Genomic DNA, 18,602 nt, shown 5'->3' on the forward strand with positions numbered 1-18,602 from the left:
TTCTACCTGATGCTACCCAAAAAGGGTCTGATGACCTCTCCGACTCCTCCTTAGAGATTTGAAGGTTTGATGGTAAACCATCTCCGGTGATCTCCAATGACTTGTAGAATAGATGAAGACGCCATTCTAATGGACTGCCATAGCTTGTTTCAGCTGTGGCTCGATGAAGAGGCATGGATTACAACTATGCGGTCAATGGGTTGATATTGCAAGAAAACGGTTTATTGGTTAGGGTGGATGGCAAAGAAGTGCTGAAGCTAGTTTTGAGAAAAGGGACTTGGAGCCTTGGCCACCAGGCCCTCAATGCTAACAGGTAGATGCGAGGAGCATCACTCAAGCTGGAAGAGTACTTGAAGTAATAGGATAGGGGTCGTTTGAGATGCTACTATCTCATGCATCTAACCCAAAAATTGATTAGATTCATTCAATACTTTAAAAAGTGTTCAGTGAGATTGCAATATTTTGAAAGATACATAAAACAATAACATAATACTACTACTGTTGCCAAACAGCCCTAAGGATCCTCTCTTCCAATGAATGGTGAATGCTATGCCAAACAGCCCTAAGGATCCTCTCTTCCAATGAATGGTGAATGCTAAAGAAGGTGATTGTCTAAGAGTGAGCATGTGTGTGTGTGTGTGTGTGCGTGAGAGAGAGAGAGAGAGAGAGAGAGAGAGAGAGAGAGAAAGAGAGAAAGAGGGAGAGAGAATCAACTAATGTCATGACAACCAAAACAATGATTGACAATCCACCAGGATAAAATGTGTTAAAAGAGTTATACAAATCGACACCCATTTTACAATTTCCATTTCCGTGACCCTCGATCGCCGATCACCATTGCATGAATGACCAGACCAGCACCAGCACCAGCAAATTCGGATTTTGGTTTCCAAGGAGAATAGTCAAGCAATGTTTGCCACCAATTTGGACGTTGGAGAATGCAGTCGTCTCTGGTGCCGAAATTTTTTCTGGGCCCGTCTGATGATGCTTTCAGGAGAAATAAACTCGGAGCTCACTTCCCAACAGAAAGCAGTTGATCCATTTCATCAAAGTAAGGCCAGTCTTTCTTGCTCTTTGTGCCGTTTTTGTGTTCCTACGTTAAGAAAAGGGATAGGAAACAATAAATTTGAAGAGGAATAACCAAAGTGAAGCAAGGTTACATATAGCAAATAGAACAGAAAAATATGAAAAGGCTTCAAGATTACGGTTCCATAAACAATTTTAACACCTTACAAGCACACAACATTAAATTTGGAGTTGCTTTTATATAATATTAGTGGTAAGCGACGATGGATACCATCTACCTAGAGGATGGCAAATAGATAAAAGTACACCATTTTGAAGAGTACATATGTCATGGATGCCATTTAGGCAACATGAAATGACACATGAACTGACAGATGGAGATGCAATCATGTCATACGTTATGCAGTCGTGTCATATTTTCTCTATTTCTATTTCATGTCTAATTTTTTCCAAAGGCTGCATCTTTGCTTCAAAGCTGTGTTGCACCTAAGGAAACTATAGAATTTTATGAAACATATTTATGTATAAATTGACAGTAGTCATTTGTGAATTAAATATTTAAAAAAAAAACTATATTCCTAATTTCATGGAATTCGCATGTTCCATTATGCATGTTTTCAAAATGCTTGCTGAACATAGATTAAAAAAATAATTTTAAATTAAATATCAAAAAATGCATCATTTAGGAGAAGTAGAAAATACCTCATATTTTAGAACAAGAGATGTCCAAAGAGATTTGCACTGAGCAGGACTACGATTTATTCCATGATCTAGCATTTTTTCAGATATCTCTTCCCAAAGAACCATTCTGGACCGAACAGATTGGAATTGGCTATCCATGTCGCTACGCATTTTTATTAGCTTTGTTATTTCTTCCGGCTTCCATTTGTTCCGCTTTCCACGTGTAGGTGATGTTGGTTGAAGATCTGCTACCCCTGATTTGCTTGTACTACTTCCCGAACTTTCATCTCTCCTCAAATATTCTTCTGGCATGCTGCCATTTTCATTTCTTGCAGATTCAAGTGGCCCAGGTACTTCAAGAGAATCACTGAAACTCTCTCCCTCTAATGGGTCTCCACAGGATGTACTATCTAAATACATGCTTGCACCACCAACCTCTTCGGCATTCAAGGTTTTCAAATTTACAAAGAAACAGAAAATAAGTTTTCATTGGAAGACTATATTTATACACTATAACAAATATAAGAGAAGAAATGTGGCACTGTGTTAAATAAGCAGGATTAAACAATTTGCACCAAAACGCATTAAAAAACCCAAGATATGTACTACAAGTCTCATCACATAAGCAGAAGGAATATGTTGTGCCCCTCAAAATAAATTTCCAACATGAACAATCTAAAAGATAAAGAACCCTAAAGTCAGACTCCAGATATTGATGGTTGAATAACCTGTGTCAAAGGCAGCACAGCATGATTCTCATGACACATAAAAAAATTAACATGTATTTATCCTTATTTATCATGCATAATCAACTTCTAGTGAATACTTCAAAAAGAAGAAAAGATGGAAAGTAATAAAGGTTATTCCAAACCCAAATCAGCAGAGCAAAAGACAATTATAGGATCATGTCTCTTGTTGTGCTCCTGACCAAGAAGTTTTAATTGAAACTCACAAGTAGCAAGTCATTGCCTTAAAATGAATATCAAAGTGTAAATGCTTTCTGCCATATGCTTGTAACATAAAATTGGTAACTGATTTTTGATCTAATAATCTGCTTAAAAAATAATTTCCCACACCACAATGCCGTGAAAGATGTCTTCCCTACAAACCTGACAAAAACAAGAAAACCACCAGTACACAAAAGACACCTTTACCTTCAGCTGAAAACATGAGAGACCATTTGATTGATAGGTATTAGGTTTAAACAAGTACTCTGTAGTCTGTAGAACACTCCCATGATCAAAGAATCTGGCAAACTTGTTTCCCTGCATATTAGCAGGATTTCTGACATTGTGATATATGGTTATATCACTCTCTTGCGTTTTGGCTAGTGAATATCAGTCTTACAAATAAACCTAAAACTTTTTGCAAGCAACAAAGAAAATCATTCTATGATTTTTGAGCTTGAGGGAATTATGGCCTAGTAAGCAATGTAAAAACTAAGTGACTCTGTTAAAAGTATTTGAAGTTCAAAACTTACCCAGCTTCACATATTTTCTTTAATATGTCGGAAGAACATTAGAAACCAAGACAAAAGCATGGTTGGAGAAATTTACCTTGCATATTTTCCATCTCTGCTAATCTCAAAGAGCTTACATCATCCCCAGTTTGTTTGTGGTTGGATCTCTTCCTTGTAACATGTGGGTCAATTGATCTTTTCAAAGCTGACAGACTGAAGATACCCTTGGCTTTCCCTGATAACTTCGCTTTTAGCTCCTCAGCAAGAACTGCATTTGCATTTTCTACAGCAATTGCAATGACTTCAGGTCTTTTGCCACTGTATTTCCGAACCAACTTTTTCAACACATCAGATACAGCGCGCTCCATGTGTGCCAACGGGCAGCTTATAGGACAACTTGACAATGCAACATGTGCAGCTTTATGCAGTGCATCCAAAAGCTTTCCTTTATCAAGCCATAGACAACGTGTTGTGATCCTTATTTTTCCTTTGATGCATGGCTGCGATAAAGCACCTCCTACACTTTCGGGACGCATAATTTCCATGCTGAAAAATCAAAGCATGTAAATGACTAGAGTTCAGTACTCCTTTTCCTTTTCCTAGAACATAGACTTTGCATTGACATCAAATTAACCTTCAATCAGATAATGGGCATGGCAAGCCCAGGATTTGACAACAAAAATGATTTCCCTCATAGCTGGAAACAGGAAACATTTTCCTTTTTTCTTTTTCCATTCATCACTGCGAAAAAATTGCAGTGACCTTTCTGTACAGGAAATCGTGGTTCAGCAGACTGTTTTCAAGGTTTCTCTCCTTTAGTTTTCTGCAATTCACCTAGCAGAGAGCACGAATTTTCACTAATAACCTATACAAGAGAAAGCTAGGACACACAATCCCCCTCCCCTACTTACCCTTTCTTTAGCTATATAATTAAAAGACCAGAAAAAAATTCCTGCCATACAGCCAACGTTTTGACTAGGCACCAAAATCAATCGAGCATGATTTTTTCACCTGGACTAGCCTATTGGGCTTTAACTGTACAAGGGCATCAAGTGGTGCTTATCTAGATTTTGGTTACTCTTACCAAAAAAAAATGATGAATGTTTAAGGGAAGAAGTTCTCGTGACTCCAAAAAGTAGTCAATAATGATAAGCAGCCAAGAATTCAATCTTACCCAATTTCTAACTAGGGTATATCATAACAGGATCTAGAACATTCTAGCTTTACAGTATATCACAAGTGACATCCATATGATACTTGTCGAACAACTTCAATAACTCTCATTCATTAAATATGATATGGGTATCATGACCAAAATTTTTCCTAAAATTGTGGCAAACAATGTGCTTGTTACATGTAATAGCTTCTACAAAAGGCACAAGTGGTTACCTCACAACTACAATTCCATCTGATGCAATTTTAAGTCTCTCATCAACACAGAGTTCTGATGAAGTTCCAAATGCTTTGTCACCATCATTGTACATCAACTGCCACATTTGCTTGGAAGATTTATAATTGTACATCAAGTGACATCAACATGCATTACATCCAAACGAATATTGCAAATGCCACTAACCTCAAGATTCTCCTTTCCTAACAAAGTAAAACCATTGGAAAGAACTCTTCTATTACGAAGGTGTGAGACTCCAAGCATCTCACCATTTTTTATCACCTGCAAAACCATTTAGCTTAATAACCAGTATCCTTTGCACTTGAGGACGTCAAAGATTAAAACCAAGAACCTTTATCCTGGAAAGCATGATGTCCATCATTGTTAGTCCCTAACTAAGCAACTCAATTAAGTAGCTTCAACTGAAAAATATGCAATAAGCCAATAATTACAGGTCAAAGCTTCTGACTTACAGTTGTATGCCGAATGCCTGTTGATTTTCCAAGTAACTCATGCTCTTTAAGAAACAGAAGTTCTCCATGTACTGGCAGAAAATGTTGAGGCTTCACTATCCGAAGAACCTCCTCCTACAGCAGCAAAATTTTTATTGGGTATATTAATTGGGGATCAGCAGAATAGATGTGCTTTTACTTAATGTGCATGCAATCAACTGAGGTACATTCCACCAAGCCTTTTCAGATATTAAAGGCCGACTTTTGGTGTTCAGCAGTAACTAGTAAGTGCTGCAAGCTTACAATCCAAAGTAGGTTCATCTTCTGCTTGGAGCATCTTAAAGCATACAAGTGGACGGGTTCCAGATGCTCGTAAAAATGATATGTGTGTTTGATATATGTGTGTGTGTGTGTCTGCATGTCTATGCTTCTGTGTGCATGCATAATATGATAGCAGTAGCAAGCAAGAGTCCACTTCATGACATTAAACACCTTGCTCTCATTACTCAATACTCATATCTAAACAACTCCTCCAATTTTTATGATTTACAATGTGACTAGCTCTTGGAACATTCCCGAACTTAATGTACCTGATTATATTTTTAAGTACCACAAAAATGGTCTGCACAAAGATTAAACCCTATTTCTTGCACTACTTGTCTTTCTATTTATATGTTCTTGCTTTCATATATATGTCAAGGGCTTGGACCAACATAAAGATTTATGGCATCACTCGCGCACAAAAAAGGTAGTAATTTGATAATGTGAAGCAGAAACAATCTAAAACATGTATACAAGGCAAATAATACTCCTAACCACTTTTTAAGTGTGTTTGAAATCATGGAAGCAGCTTTGAATACTGAATAAGAAGACCTCAAATGAAGGGCAACATAAAAGTAGATAAGATATATTTGATCAACAATAGAAACTTACACCTTTAAAATGGATACGTATATCTTACCAATTCATCACGATATGCATGTCCAGAGGTATGCAAGCCTTCATTTTTACCCATTATGATTGTGGGTCCAAGGTCCGTAAGGCGATTCATCATCTTCATCACTCGAGTCTCATTTCCTGGAATAACCTAGGAAGCATTTGAAGTTAGAAAGAACAAAAGGTTGAGAGGGAGAAAGAAAGAGAGCTCAACTTAGCAGGCCTAATAACATGAATCATGAAAATTTTTAGAAAAAAAATCTCATGGCATAGGGAGGAACTCAATCACATTTTATTAGAAAGCATTTCTAGACTGAATAAGGAAGAGATCATTCATTGTTTTTGTTGAACAAGGTTGCATGATGTCAGCATTATCGTAGATAAAATTTGAACCTATGCTCACAAACACAAAAAGAAAAGCATCATATGATGATATTGGAAAAGGCATTTCCAAAATAGTGAAAACATATGAGAATCGATACTTGACAAGCCAAAGGTCATCTATACTCCTAAAATCTTTTCCCAGGAAGGACAAACTATGCCGTGGAGAACCAGAAACCGAAGTTATCTACAAGAAATGGAACATCAGATGTACAAAAGAAAGAGAATTGTCCTTTTAGGCCAGAAGAAGACACAGAAAAAATCTTCTCGAAAGCAGTATGATTCTGCAAGCTCTCCAATCAGTGTATTAGGAATGCATTTGCTCACTTTCATGGTGCAAAGGGATCTCTCAGTGATGTCAAGTGATTGTCTACATATCTGCAGGCAATCACTAAATAAAATAGCTTTAAACATATAATGAGTTGGCTCCTGATTGGTACCTTGGCGGAGTATAAGATGACATCATCCTTGTTCAACTTGAGGGAATGGCTGCCACCAAAGGATGCCAAATTCAATGCAGCACGAGGTTCTCCCTGACACAAAATAAAGTTGAGACCCATGCATGTGCCTTGAGCAAAGGTAGCATAAGAAGACATGGAACATATTTAATACAAGATTTGCATAGCTTACTTGAGAACCCGTTGTGACAACCAATAAATCTTTTGGAGCATATGCATCCATGTCCTCCACTTTCACCTAGATGTAAAGAAACTCAAGCCTAAGTTATGTCATAAGAAAAACAATCCCAAGATCATATAATCCAGAAGAATGAAATAGCATACCATGAGAAACATAAATAACGATAAGAGAACAATCATTTCTCCCACCATGGGAACAAAGAAAACATTGATCTTACGGATACTGCATGAAGTGGAAATAAATTACACCATGCAAGTCTACAATTTACAGATCCATACATAGGGACTAGTGGAACTCCAAAGTAACAGACCCTATCACTTGTGCATTTCCATGAGAAGGGAGCTAGAGAGAAAATGATTACTTACCAGAGTAGATGGATCAATGGGGGCCTTCCCATCCCTAAATGCTGCATCCAAGTATGTTCTCAGCGACATACCAACAAAAACCTGTCATGATAATAACTTCCAAAGCTATACTCTTGATTTTATACAAGTAAAAAAGGGAAGAAGAAACTTAAAACCATTATATACAACCACATAAAATATGGAAAATTAAGGGAACAAATTAGGACTTACCAGCTTCCTACCCGTCAAATCAGCTGCAGCTTTCAAGCTTCCAAGCCGGTGTATGTTTGATGCAAATTGTGTAGCAACAACTCTTCCTTTTGCAGCTGATACATGTCTCAGTAATGATTCTGCAACAGCAGTCTCACTTACAGACCTTCCAGGTGAGAGTACATTGGTCGAGTCGCTCATCATCTAAAAAGAACATGTAAAATTTATTAGTAGTATTTACGTGACCATTTCTATAATGGCAGAGTCATATAGAAATTGGTGTGAAGATAAGGATAATTTATAAGCCAAGGAAGAAAATGCAGAGATCACGGAATTTTTTGGGTAGATCTGCCAATGACTTCCCATTTTCACAAATGGCAAAATTGTTCTTTAAGAAAGTATTCGACAACTAAACTGGCTTCTCATCGTAAAATCCAACCATGCCAAATAATGTTATATCTAGACAAGTTTGAGTACAACTTTCCTAAGCCGGAAAACACTTTCTTGTTCTTATTTATTACATCATATTTTTCAGCTTAGTATCCATAGATCTTTTTGCATGCACTTGTGAAGTCAACCAGTGTGGTTCATCAAGCTTTTAATCTAATAAAACAACAATTCCATGATTGGAACGGCAGGAAATACTACTGAGGAGGTTTGGAACAAGTGTGAAGTACATCATGTTAAATTGAAAACGTTAATTGCAATTCTACTTGTCCTGACAGTGAAGATCAAGAAGGTTAGAATGTGGATCCAAGAAGCTTACCAATGTAACACCTTCTTTTGAGAGTTCCTCCAAAGCTAGACGATCAAAAACTTTTCCATCCAAAGGTGATTCATCAATCTGCTTAGATACTAAAAGTCAATCAATACAAACTCAGTTACATTTCTAAACAAAATATTCAGTTACCTTCCAATCCCCAGTATGAAAAATTGTCCCGTCACTGCACCGAAGTACCAAGCCACAACAATCAGGTATGGAATGTGTAACGCGAACAGGTTCAACTTCAAATGGACCAGCAACAAATCTTCTCCTTGTTTTAAAAGTTTTAAGCCGTGATGGAAGAAAAATTCCAAATTCTTTCAGTCGCTTTTTGATGAGCTGGTGGCAAACAAAAAATGTATCAGATCATCTTCTATCCAGGAAGGAAACCAATCAAAATAAGAGTTTTAAAGAATAACAAATATTAGGTATAGAAAGCCAGGGTTTTAGTTATAAAAGACATAAGACTATTCTGTCTAAGAACACAGGACCAAAGAAAAACATTTCCACAATCACAAATATTGGCATGCCTATAAACCAAACTAACTTCCCACTGGAACAACCTACTCATCATTCACTTGCATTCCAACAACAAAACAATATTTGTGCTCCACCCTCTAAACATACACAATTAACTGCACAACAGAAGCAGAAAACTGCATTAAATCCATCTAAAGAGCCATACCTCCATGGTGAAAGAAGAAGCATATATCGGTGTATTGGAGTCCAAAGCTGGTATAACCTGCATCGGAAAGCAAATTGAAGATTCTCAAAATGCAGATGATATACTTGGGCAACATCCAAACCTAGCTTTAAGTGCAGCAAGATTTTAGATCTTCTCAACGACCTACTGTAGGCAACCAAATTCATTAACTAATAAACATTAAGGTAGTGTTTGGAAGACACCAAAACTAGATTTTCTCAAAAATCATTTTTGAGATAACCTGGTTTTCAAAAGGGATTGAATAATGTGGTCCCCCCACCCCCACCCCCCCTAGGTTATTCACAAAAAATGAGTTTTAGGTGTGTCATTTTTTCACAAAACCAATTTTTCAAAACGTCTTTTTATGAGGGTGGCATCCAAACACGCATTAATTTTTTGTGCCCTGGAAGAAAATTGCAACTGAATATATCAGGGTTTGAGAGCACAAACAAATGCTAACTTCCTATCCATTTACCATCCTCTTTGATGGACACAAAATAACTCAATTTCTAAACATGACAAAATTTGTTAAGTCAAATGATAAAAAAAACATTGGAACATGAAGGAATTTGTAAGAATGTCTTTCTTGTTATTTTTACTCCTAGACATGTTCAAACTTCAAATTACTACATGATATAGATTCAAGGTTACATCCGCAAATTGAATCAATTAGCAGCACTAAAGTGGCATCCTGTAAATAAAAGTGGATCATATGATGCCTAATGAGCTGGAGGAACCATATTTTGTACCGGAACATGATTTATTATCCACATGTGTATATGAAACCAGACCCACATATATTGGTTCTGGCACAGATATTTATGTGTGCAATATGTGCCCAGATACTAATTTTTTCTGCATATCTAGGACAAGGGTTTTGAAGAAAAATAGGTAAGTGGGAAACCATAAAAAGAATTGTTTCCTCTTTAAAGAAATATTAATTTTTTTGGAAGACTTTAAGCAACACTATAATGTTCTCCTAAGTGCATGGGTAGAGAGTTTTTCAACAGCAGGGTAAAATTGGGCAGAACAATAAAAAAACTGCCTCGACAAGTACACCTAGACCTCTATATACCGTTAATGAAGGCATACCTAAAATTTCATATATTACGAAAATTTGACGAAATTTATGCAACTGGGAGACAAACAAATGAATTAGCATCAGACAGTTAGCCAGGAAACTAAACAGATGGATTCTGTGATGGTGACATCATGTTATAAAAGACAGCTAGAAAAAATCAAGACAACACCAGCCAAGATCCATACAAATCAAAATCTTCAGCATTGTTTGGTCCTCCTAATGAACCTCAGTAAGAAATATAACTACTTGGATCGCTATTAGAAGTGGCACGAGATATTTACCCAAGGTAACGCACCGATGTGATCCTCATGGCCATGCGTCAGGATAACTGCTTCGATTTTATGACTCCATCGTCTTATGAATGTTGTATCAGGAACTATTTTTTGAACACCAAGTTCATCATAGCTAATGTGCAATCAGAATAGTTTCATGATGTTAGCACAATTCAGCAGGATATATTCCATAGTAACAAATAGAAGGAAAAGAATAGATAGAACACAAGGAAGCGCCAAACACTTTTAACCAGTGAGGCAAGTCCATCCTCCAGAAATTAGGATGTTCTATTATATTGAGCAAATAATGAAATTGGTCCTTCTTGAAGTTCATTAGTGAATTTACCAATTACAAGAACAAGATGGCAGAGTAAACTATCACCATAACCAAGTAAACATGTTAAAACAGTTTCTAGCTTATTGATTTGGTGGAAGTGTCACAAACAACTCCTATTTGTCTATTTTAGTGTAGAGACCAAGGTTTATCACCCGGATCTTGACCATTCTCGCTAAAAGAAAGAAAATGTATACAGATTTGGATCTGATTCTTCATGAATGTGTCTACCAAAACCAATAAACACCAACCAAGAAAATATTTAGAAACAAGCAGGTTAGATTTTTCTACTGTCCAAATGAAGTTCTCTTTCTCAATCAGTCTGCCATCTGAAACAGTTAATGTAGGAATCTCATTCTTGAGATGCCACCATCTCTCCTGTAAAGACATTATTGCATCCAAATTACAAGAAGAGAATTAAGTGGAGGTACATAAGCAAAAAACTACCAATCATCATTATGGAGAGCTTGCTTTGAAGGGCATATAACTAACCATTGAGCCAAAGTCTTCCGACATCATGAATTATTAGCTAAGCCATGATCCAGTTAAGAACCTATACTTGATAACACTTTACACGGTCTTTATGGAATATAATTATTATTTCCTGAAAACGTAATCAAAAGACTAATGTTTCACTAAATTTTATTCAATATACCAGTCATTTAGTTTAAGAAAACTATTTACTGAAATAAAAATTGTAGATCTTCATTAGAATCATTATCACCACAAATTTCTGCAACTGAAATCTATTTAGGTTCCATAATTAGCAATTACCAACATCAGATCCTGGTGCAAAATTAATTTGTCTTATAACCCTATTTTTCCAGCACACATTTTCAACAAGATATTAGGGTGGGTAATAATTCATAACCCTACCATATAAATATCTATTTACGTAACTGTATCTTGCTTCAAGCAACTAATTGCCACCTACATCTAGCTCCCGCATGAACTCAGAGCCTTGTCACTAATATTGCCAGTTTTTCAGAAAAATGTGAAAAAATAAAAAATAAAGAAAAACGAAAAAGAGGAAAATCACAGTATTTTAAAAAATCACCAAATGAAAATATTATGTTTTTTTTCCCTTTTCTTTAGGAAACAATTTCAAGTACTTCTATTTTTTTTTTGTTTTAGTAACTATTTTTAGGTTTGATTAATGTTTCTGCAAGAAATTTAGTGAAAAACTTGATTTTTCATCATTTTTCTATTTTTCATTCTCTGAATTCCGATACTTTCTCAAGCAAAACAAATTTCTTGTTTAATACCTGAAAAAAAAAAAACCTAAGTGACAAAAAACAAAGAACAGCCTTTGTGACGATCATTTTAAGTAGCCCTTCTTAACCTTTTATTTCTTGTAAGTTGGTTTTGGTGGGGGAGGGAATAAGTACCACTACTCATCCACTTATTATGGCTTGAAAACTATGCAGTTAAAAGCAGTGTACTGAGGTACTTAACATAACCCTTACGAGTTGGGCCAATAGTTAGATGCGTAACATACCGTAACATAGTTAATATAAAACATTGTAATTTTTTTTACATATTAAGGAAATAAAAAATCAGAATAATCAAGAAAAATGTCTTCCTATGAAAAATATGTTACACATAAATATACCCACTTTTTTCCTCAAAACAACAAGGAACTCTCTCAAATACAAGTTTTCAGAGTGTATAGGAGTTGTTTGTGATTTTTATTACCAAAATGGTAAAATTACGGTTCACTTCCCAGAGTTTCTGCCAGACCTGTAACATATGACACAGGTTGTAATGCAAAACATCAGAAAATACTATGTTGTTGAGGCATCACCTAGGCATATGCCTAGGTGCTACTCCACCTGCATCACCTAAGTCCAGCACTTCTATGCAAGGTGTTGGTGTGCCTGTGCCTAGTTCATAGAAGTCAAAGAGACACTCGGTAACTCAACAAGGTTTTAGGGACTCTTTAATAAGGATTGAAAAGAGCCGGAGACTGGTGTGGTGCACATTTTTAAGTTGTGGAAGCCAAAAAGGTAGTATGTTACTCTTCCGTCAACGTCAAAATGGCTATTTAAGTGAACAATTGAGTCGGAAGATATTATATTGATTTTCAGTTTCTGGAATATTCAATGCTGTAACTTTACACTTTGTCTTCAATATACAAGTACTGTATAAATCATATAGTATTGACTGTTATGGTTGTTGTTATATGATGACTATATCACTATTAGTCATGTTATATAACTTTTCACAAAGCACTTGCAAAGTCACGAGCAATACATAATAATTAATAACTTAATATATATAGTAGTTGTTTTCCATGCTTTTTAACATATATATTAAGTTATATATGACAATCTGATATATCATATAGTATAAATTATATAATATTGACTGCATGTAATACATACAGTCATAATTAGTTAAACAGTCGCCTAAGTGCACCTAGTCATGCCCAGGCATGCCTAGGTGCCAGGCTGTGCCAAGCAACTTTGATAACATAGATGAAATACAAACCTGTAACGGATGTAATAGGACTGTTACACCTCTAGGCTCTAAAAACTACCTCAAGTAATGTAAGGTAATTGTACATTACATTACCTCAAGCAGAAAAGAAGAATTCTCATGTGGCATTTCCAAGAGAAACTTCTCTGTGGAAGGGGGTATGAGGAGTTTGCCAATGAAAGTAAGGAAGGAGACAGAAAACTAATGTCCATTTTGTCTAGCGTGAACCATTCCTGCTCTTTTGTGTTTGTTTTGCCAGTATGAACAATGACTAAACATCCTTCAATCTCAGCTTTTTCCTTTCACATGCTTATGAAGAAAACGTGACATTTCCAAATGCACAAAACAACAGCAGCAAAAATGAATCAACAAACTTCTCTCTCCAAAGAAAGCAAAAAAAGCTCACAACTAAGAATCAAGGTTGGAAAATTTTATCATTACGTATAATCCAAAGGCTCAAGTTTATGAATCTATGCCCTTCTTAATCCAGGACCAACAAGCCAGAATGAGAATATAAATGCCAGTGAAATCAAGTACAGAGCATACAAGTTTGCATGAGGAAGGCCTACGAAATGTATATAAGAGAAATACGAAAGCAAAAAATTTAAGGATATGAGTTGCACTCACACCTACAAACATAAAATCATTTTTTTTTTTACTTACTCAGGAAACATGACACCTGCATCAATCATAATATAACGATCATAATGCCCCACAAGCATGCAATTCATTCCAATTTCTCCCAGGCCACCAATTGGGAGAATACGCAAAGGTGGACCACCTGGTCCTTCATAAAATTGCTCCATTTTCCGTTGGACTGCATCCTCTATACTTTTTCCAGCCCCCTCCAACTTGCCAGAATTTTTGGAAGACAGTTTTGATGTTCGAGCACCTTAAGCAAGCAAACAAATGCGTTAGGATTCCAAAATTATTAGAAGAACTAAGAAGAAGCATTTAAATGATATTGGTAGTGGTGAACTTTTGACATCATAACCAATATGAATGGTAACATCACCTTGTTCCACACTTGAAACATGAAATTCAGACATTATCACTCTTGCCTACTTCTTTCCATAAACTCCAAATCAGATAATTTGATTGCCATACATAGATGACAACAGCGCAACCTCGTAGATGATCCTATCCAGCTTTCCAAGTTTCCAACGCTCCAAACTATTTATACTGGGCAACCACAGTTAAAAATTTTTTGAAAAGCAATTTTATCTTCTGAAGAAGATAACAAATTTTGATGTGGATTTTTTCTATCACTCATCGAGTAGACAATTAACAAAAATCAATTTTCAACATGGTCAAAATTGCATTTTCATGGCCAGTAGCGGTAAGATCAAATTTTTCCATATTAAGAAAGAAAATAGAAAAATCCTGCTGAAACACTTTGCAATTTTGATAAGAAACCCATTCAATCTAAAATGATGTAAAGAAGGATATGATCAGAGCTAAAATCTCAGTGAGACACCGTTACAGGCAAGAAAAATTACCAGCCAAATCTGTGGATTCTAGTCAACTCATGTCAGTATTTATTTCTACACTTATTTGCTAAAAGCAACAATTCATTAATCATTCAATTTTGAAGAATATTTGTAAAAAAAGGGACCATTTGGCTAATTGAGATTCTTGTAGGATCTCCATTTACAAACATAAACATGCAATTTTACAAAATTTTCAACTTGTCAAACAAATTTTGATTGTAATTTGTAATGCATTACTGTCACCTAGCCAGAGAAGAAGAAGAAGAAGAAGCGGAATGAAGGATTATATTGGCTGAAAGCCTGAAACTCTACATGATTAAGGAGGAAATTCACAGATTAAGTTGGTCAAAGACTCAAAGCTACATACAGATTGCAAACTCCCAAAGAGACAGCACAAATTGGCACAGATGTTCATGACTTCATGTTCTTCGCTGTTACCTCGGTTAGTTCACCGTATTGGCCACTCTTTGCTCATGCCTTTACTTGCCAGTTGACTGTGACTTATGACTCCAGAAGAAACATTCTAGGTATACCATGAACACATGGAAAAATAAAAAATATCTTGAGCTTCCCAAAATTTAAAGTTTTGTTTATAAATCCTATAAGCTTGCTAAACAGTGATAGGATTCCCCTAGCTTGGGTGAAACTAATGTTGTATGGGAGAATATGTATCAGGAAATTTTCAGGTAGACTGGTCTGTGCAGCAAATTTTTCCACTCAGATTTCTCTACATACTTTACATACTAAAAGGTCGTAGTATGAACAACGCTCTCCAATTACCTGAAAGAAGTTTTGATTGCCATTAGACGACTAAATGGAATTCAGAATAAGATCAGGAACCATACAAAGATACAACGGACGCAAGGCAGAACAAGTCCTTTCTGAACCCGTTTGTTGCAGCCTTCTACAGAGAGGTTGCAGACCACAGTATTTTGATTTAATGAGTGGTGTCCTACGTTCAGGGAGATGAAGATGGGAATCGCTTGCATGTTGCTAAGTCGCGTAGTGATCAATCCAGAGGTCGCTTCAGCAACTGGACCTACGAAAGTGGTTTCATATCGAATAACTAAATGTTCAACATCCAGAATACAATTTCCTACTCTAGTGGGACTGTGTCGTCTCTCCGTAAATACGGCCCAACACCCGCGCAGCCAGCATCAACTGCAAAACCTAAAACCGATCAACTCCTGCAAGATAAAACGTCTAACTGCCATACCATTTATCCAGAAACACAGCTTTTGAGCCATCAACCGAACTACCATCTTAAGCTAAAAAGTGTCGAGAATTTCCAGAATACCAGCAACCAAATGCAGAAAGAAAAGACCAATAACAAAGCCAAAAAAACAAACGCAGGCAAAGAATGATGAACTCACCAAGCACCAACAACCAAATAGGCAGAGAAAAAAGACCACAAGGAAGCAACCAACGTCCGAAATGTATCAAAACAAGAAAAGCCAAAATTGAACCTATACCTTTCGCTGTGGAATGCCCAAGAAGACAAGAAACTGATGACTTTCTGAGATCCCCATTAAGCTTGGGAGTGCAATAAAATTTGCAGGGGCAAAGAGATATGGCGCTCATCATTCTCACAAACACTTGAAAGTAACCCCAGAAGAGTTACGTGCAAGTCCAAAAATCGGAGTCCCGGAGATTAAGGAAGGGTGCCCAAGATGCTCACTCTCGGGTGTGTCTGTGAGAGAGAGGGAGTGAAGGCGCGAGCGGCGAGCACTTGAACGGATAGAGGGATAAAAATAACAATATCATGGGGACACGCCTCGTTTTGTACTTAACGGATAGGCGTCGCGGAAATATCTGTGCCCCTGCGACGATTTAGACCTTAATCTGTCGTGACCGGACCTTCATCTCTGCCAGCAAATTCTTTACATTGGAAGCCCAATTAACTGGTATCAATTTTTAAAAGGCACATTATATATGTACATGAAACCATGAATATCTAATGTTTGAATGAAATTTTTATGACAAAAAAAAATGTAAGACTTCATAAGACGATCTTTAAAATTACTTGAATGAGACCAAATCAAACAGAAGGAAATTTTCTTAAAGAAATCACTTGTTCGGCGTTTAAATAAGGCGAAATTTCAAAAAAAGGGTGTTGGTCCCACGTCCTTAAATTCCTTATGAATTTGATGTGCGAATCAAATTATCTTTATTTTTAAGATAGAGCATTTGATATTTTGCGTCCAAACTTGAGTTAGATTTGTGACAAATAATTAGAAAATAAGGAATATTGCTAAAATGGACGGCATATATATATATATATATATATATATATATATATATATATATATATATATATATATATATATATATATATATATATATGTGTGAAATATAAATTGTTTCTACTTAAAATTGGCCGACCTTTTAAAGTTTAAACCATCCTCTGTAACTGCAAAATATCTTGCCTATGATAAAAGACAATATTCTTAAATTTTGTTGTCCAGATATAGAATATCCACGAAAAGTATGAATGCAAGAACAAAAAGATTCCATTGACAAAGGAGTGCTGGCCTCTACGTGAATATGTACATGTTGCAAATGCAAAGTTTCAATAAACCCTTAAGTCTGCATGCACAACATTGAGGGCCAAGTCACCGGACTCTTCTATTTTACTGCTGCATCAGAGTCCGCATCAAGTTGGTGCGCACCGGACATGGGTGTGGCTCCGACTCACACCCGAGCCCAATTAAAATGTCATGTTATTAAATTACTTATATAATATATGTTGTTTTGATATTTTCCTATGCAATACAATTATTCAAGTACGGTATATACATTAATAACTACATTGTAATAATATGTTTATTCTGGTATGTATATAATAAATAAAAAATTAAAAAAAATACTTTCACCGCACCGCCTCACCTAAATTTTTTGGGATGTGCCATTCTGGCACCCGCACCCCGCACTATGGTGACATAGGTTGAGGGATTAGGGGGCATTTGATTCACAAGAATCGCTAGAATTTTGGAGTTCGAAATATAGTTTTTTTTTTTTTTAAATGGAAATCGTAATGAAACCCAAAATTTTAAGTCTAAACCAATTCCGGAATCAGAATTCTTAAATCAAAACCCCACCCTGGGGTCTGATTTTCATTAAGAATTAATTGATCTTTCTTATGCAATATCTATAAGTTGCATAGGTGTTATCTACATCTGCGATGAGTAAGGCTGGGCCTTGAGCGGACCTGGCCCGGCCTGACCCAAAAAGGGTCGGTCTATGGTCGGGCCACAACTTGCGATTCTTGCCTGGGCTTGGCTAACTACTCGAAACCCGAGCCTAGGCCCGACCCAAACCTATGTATTATTATAATTAATTATAATAAAAATATGTAATTATATTTATATATATATATATAATAATAATATTAAAAGTAAATTATTGGGCTGTTGAGTCGAGCAGAGACCAGGCATGCCTAACAACTTATCGGCTGCCCTGGCACTCAATTTTCGGGCCCGGGCTGGGCCGATGCCTAGCTTTACTGGTATGAGTTAGATGCTTTCAGTAATTACATGTGAATCCAGCTTCGAAAATTTTAAATCCCATTAAACCAAACAAGTCATTTTTTACTTCAGCAATTTTGAATTATGGAATCAAGATTCCAAGTTATCAAACAACACGTGAAAAATTAGAATTGGAACCAAAATTCATCTTGGAATCCAAAATATCAAACAAGCAGCAAAAATTAGATTTGGAATCAAAATTCATTTTGAAATCAAAATTCCAGACCGATCAAACGCCCCTCCTAAAGGAAGAACAATCACGTACACAAGCAATAGAATTCACAATGGAAGAAGGAAGGGGAGAGACCAAATGTTCAAATAAAGATAAGCAAGACTTTATTAATATAAAGTGGACGTGGGTGAAGAGAATCTAATAAAAAGATGAGCTTGTTGACAAGGAAAGCACCAAGAAAATAAAAAAGGTATTCCAATATGTCTT

At 36.2% G+C, this 18,602-nt stretch overlaps 1 protein-coding gene across 1 annotated transcript; it reads right to left on the minus strand.

Annotated features, from left to right (window-relative positions):
- Nucleotides 1-700: 700 nt before the first annotated feature.
- LOC116250581 (ribonuclease J) lies at nt 701-16,405 on the minus strand. Its single transcript, XM_031624314.2, has 17 exons — nt 16,112-16,405; nt 13,813-14,041; nt 10,347-10,470; nt 8,967-9,023; nt 8,429-8,620; nt 8,285-8,362; nt 7,540-7,722; nt 7,330-7,410; nt 6,956-7,021; nt 6,766-6,858; nt 5,970-6,095; nt 5,030-5,143; nt 4,743-4,838; nt 4,556-4,653; nt 3,264-3,712; nt 1,729-2,144; nt 701-1,093 (listed from the first exon to the last, which is right to left on the minus strand). The coding sequence occupies exons 1-17, from the start codon at nt 16,221-16,223 to the stop codon at nt 1,013-1,015; spliced, it is 2,595 nt and encodes an 864-aa protein (XP_031480174.1). The 5' UTR covers nt 16,224-16,405; the 3' UTR covers nt 701-1,012.
- Nucleotides 16,406-18,602: the final 2,197 nt, after the last annotated feature.

Source organism: Nymphaea colorata, chromosome 3 (assembly GCF_008831285.2).
Source record: "Nymphaea colorata isolate Beijing-Zhang1983 chromosome 3, ASM883128v2, whole genome shotgun sequence".
Lineage (NCBI taxonomy): Eukaryota > Viridiplantae > Streptophyta > Magnoliopsida > Nymphaeales > Nymphaeaceae > Nymphaea > Nymphaea colorata.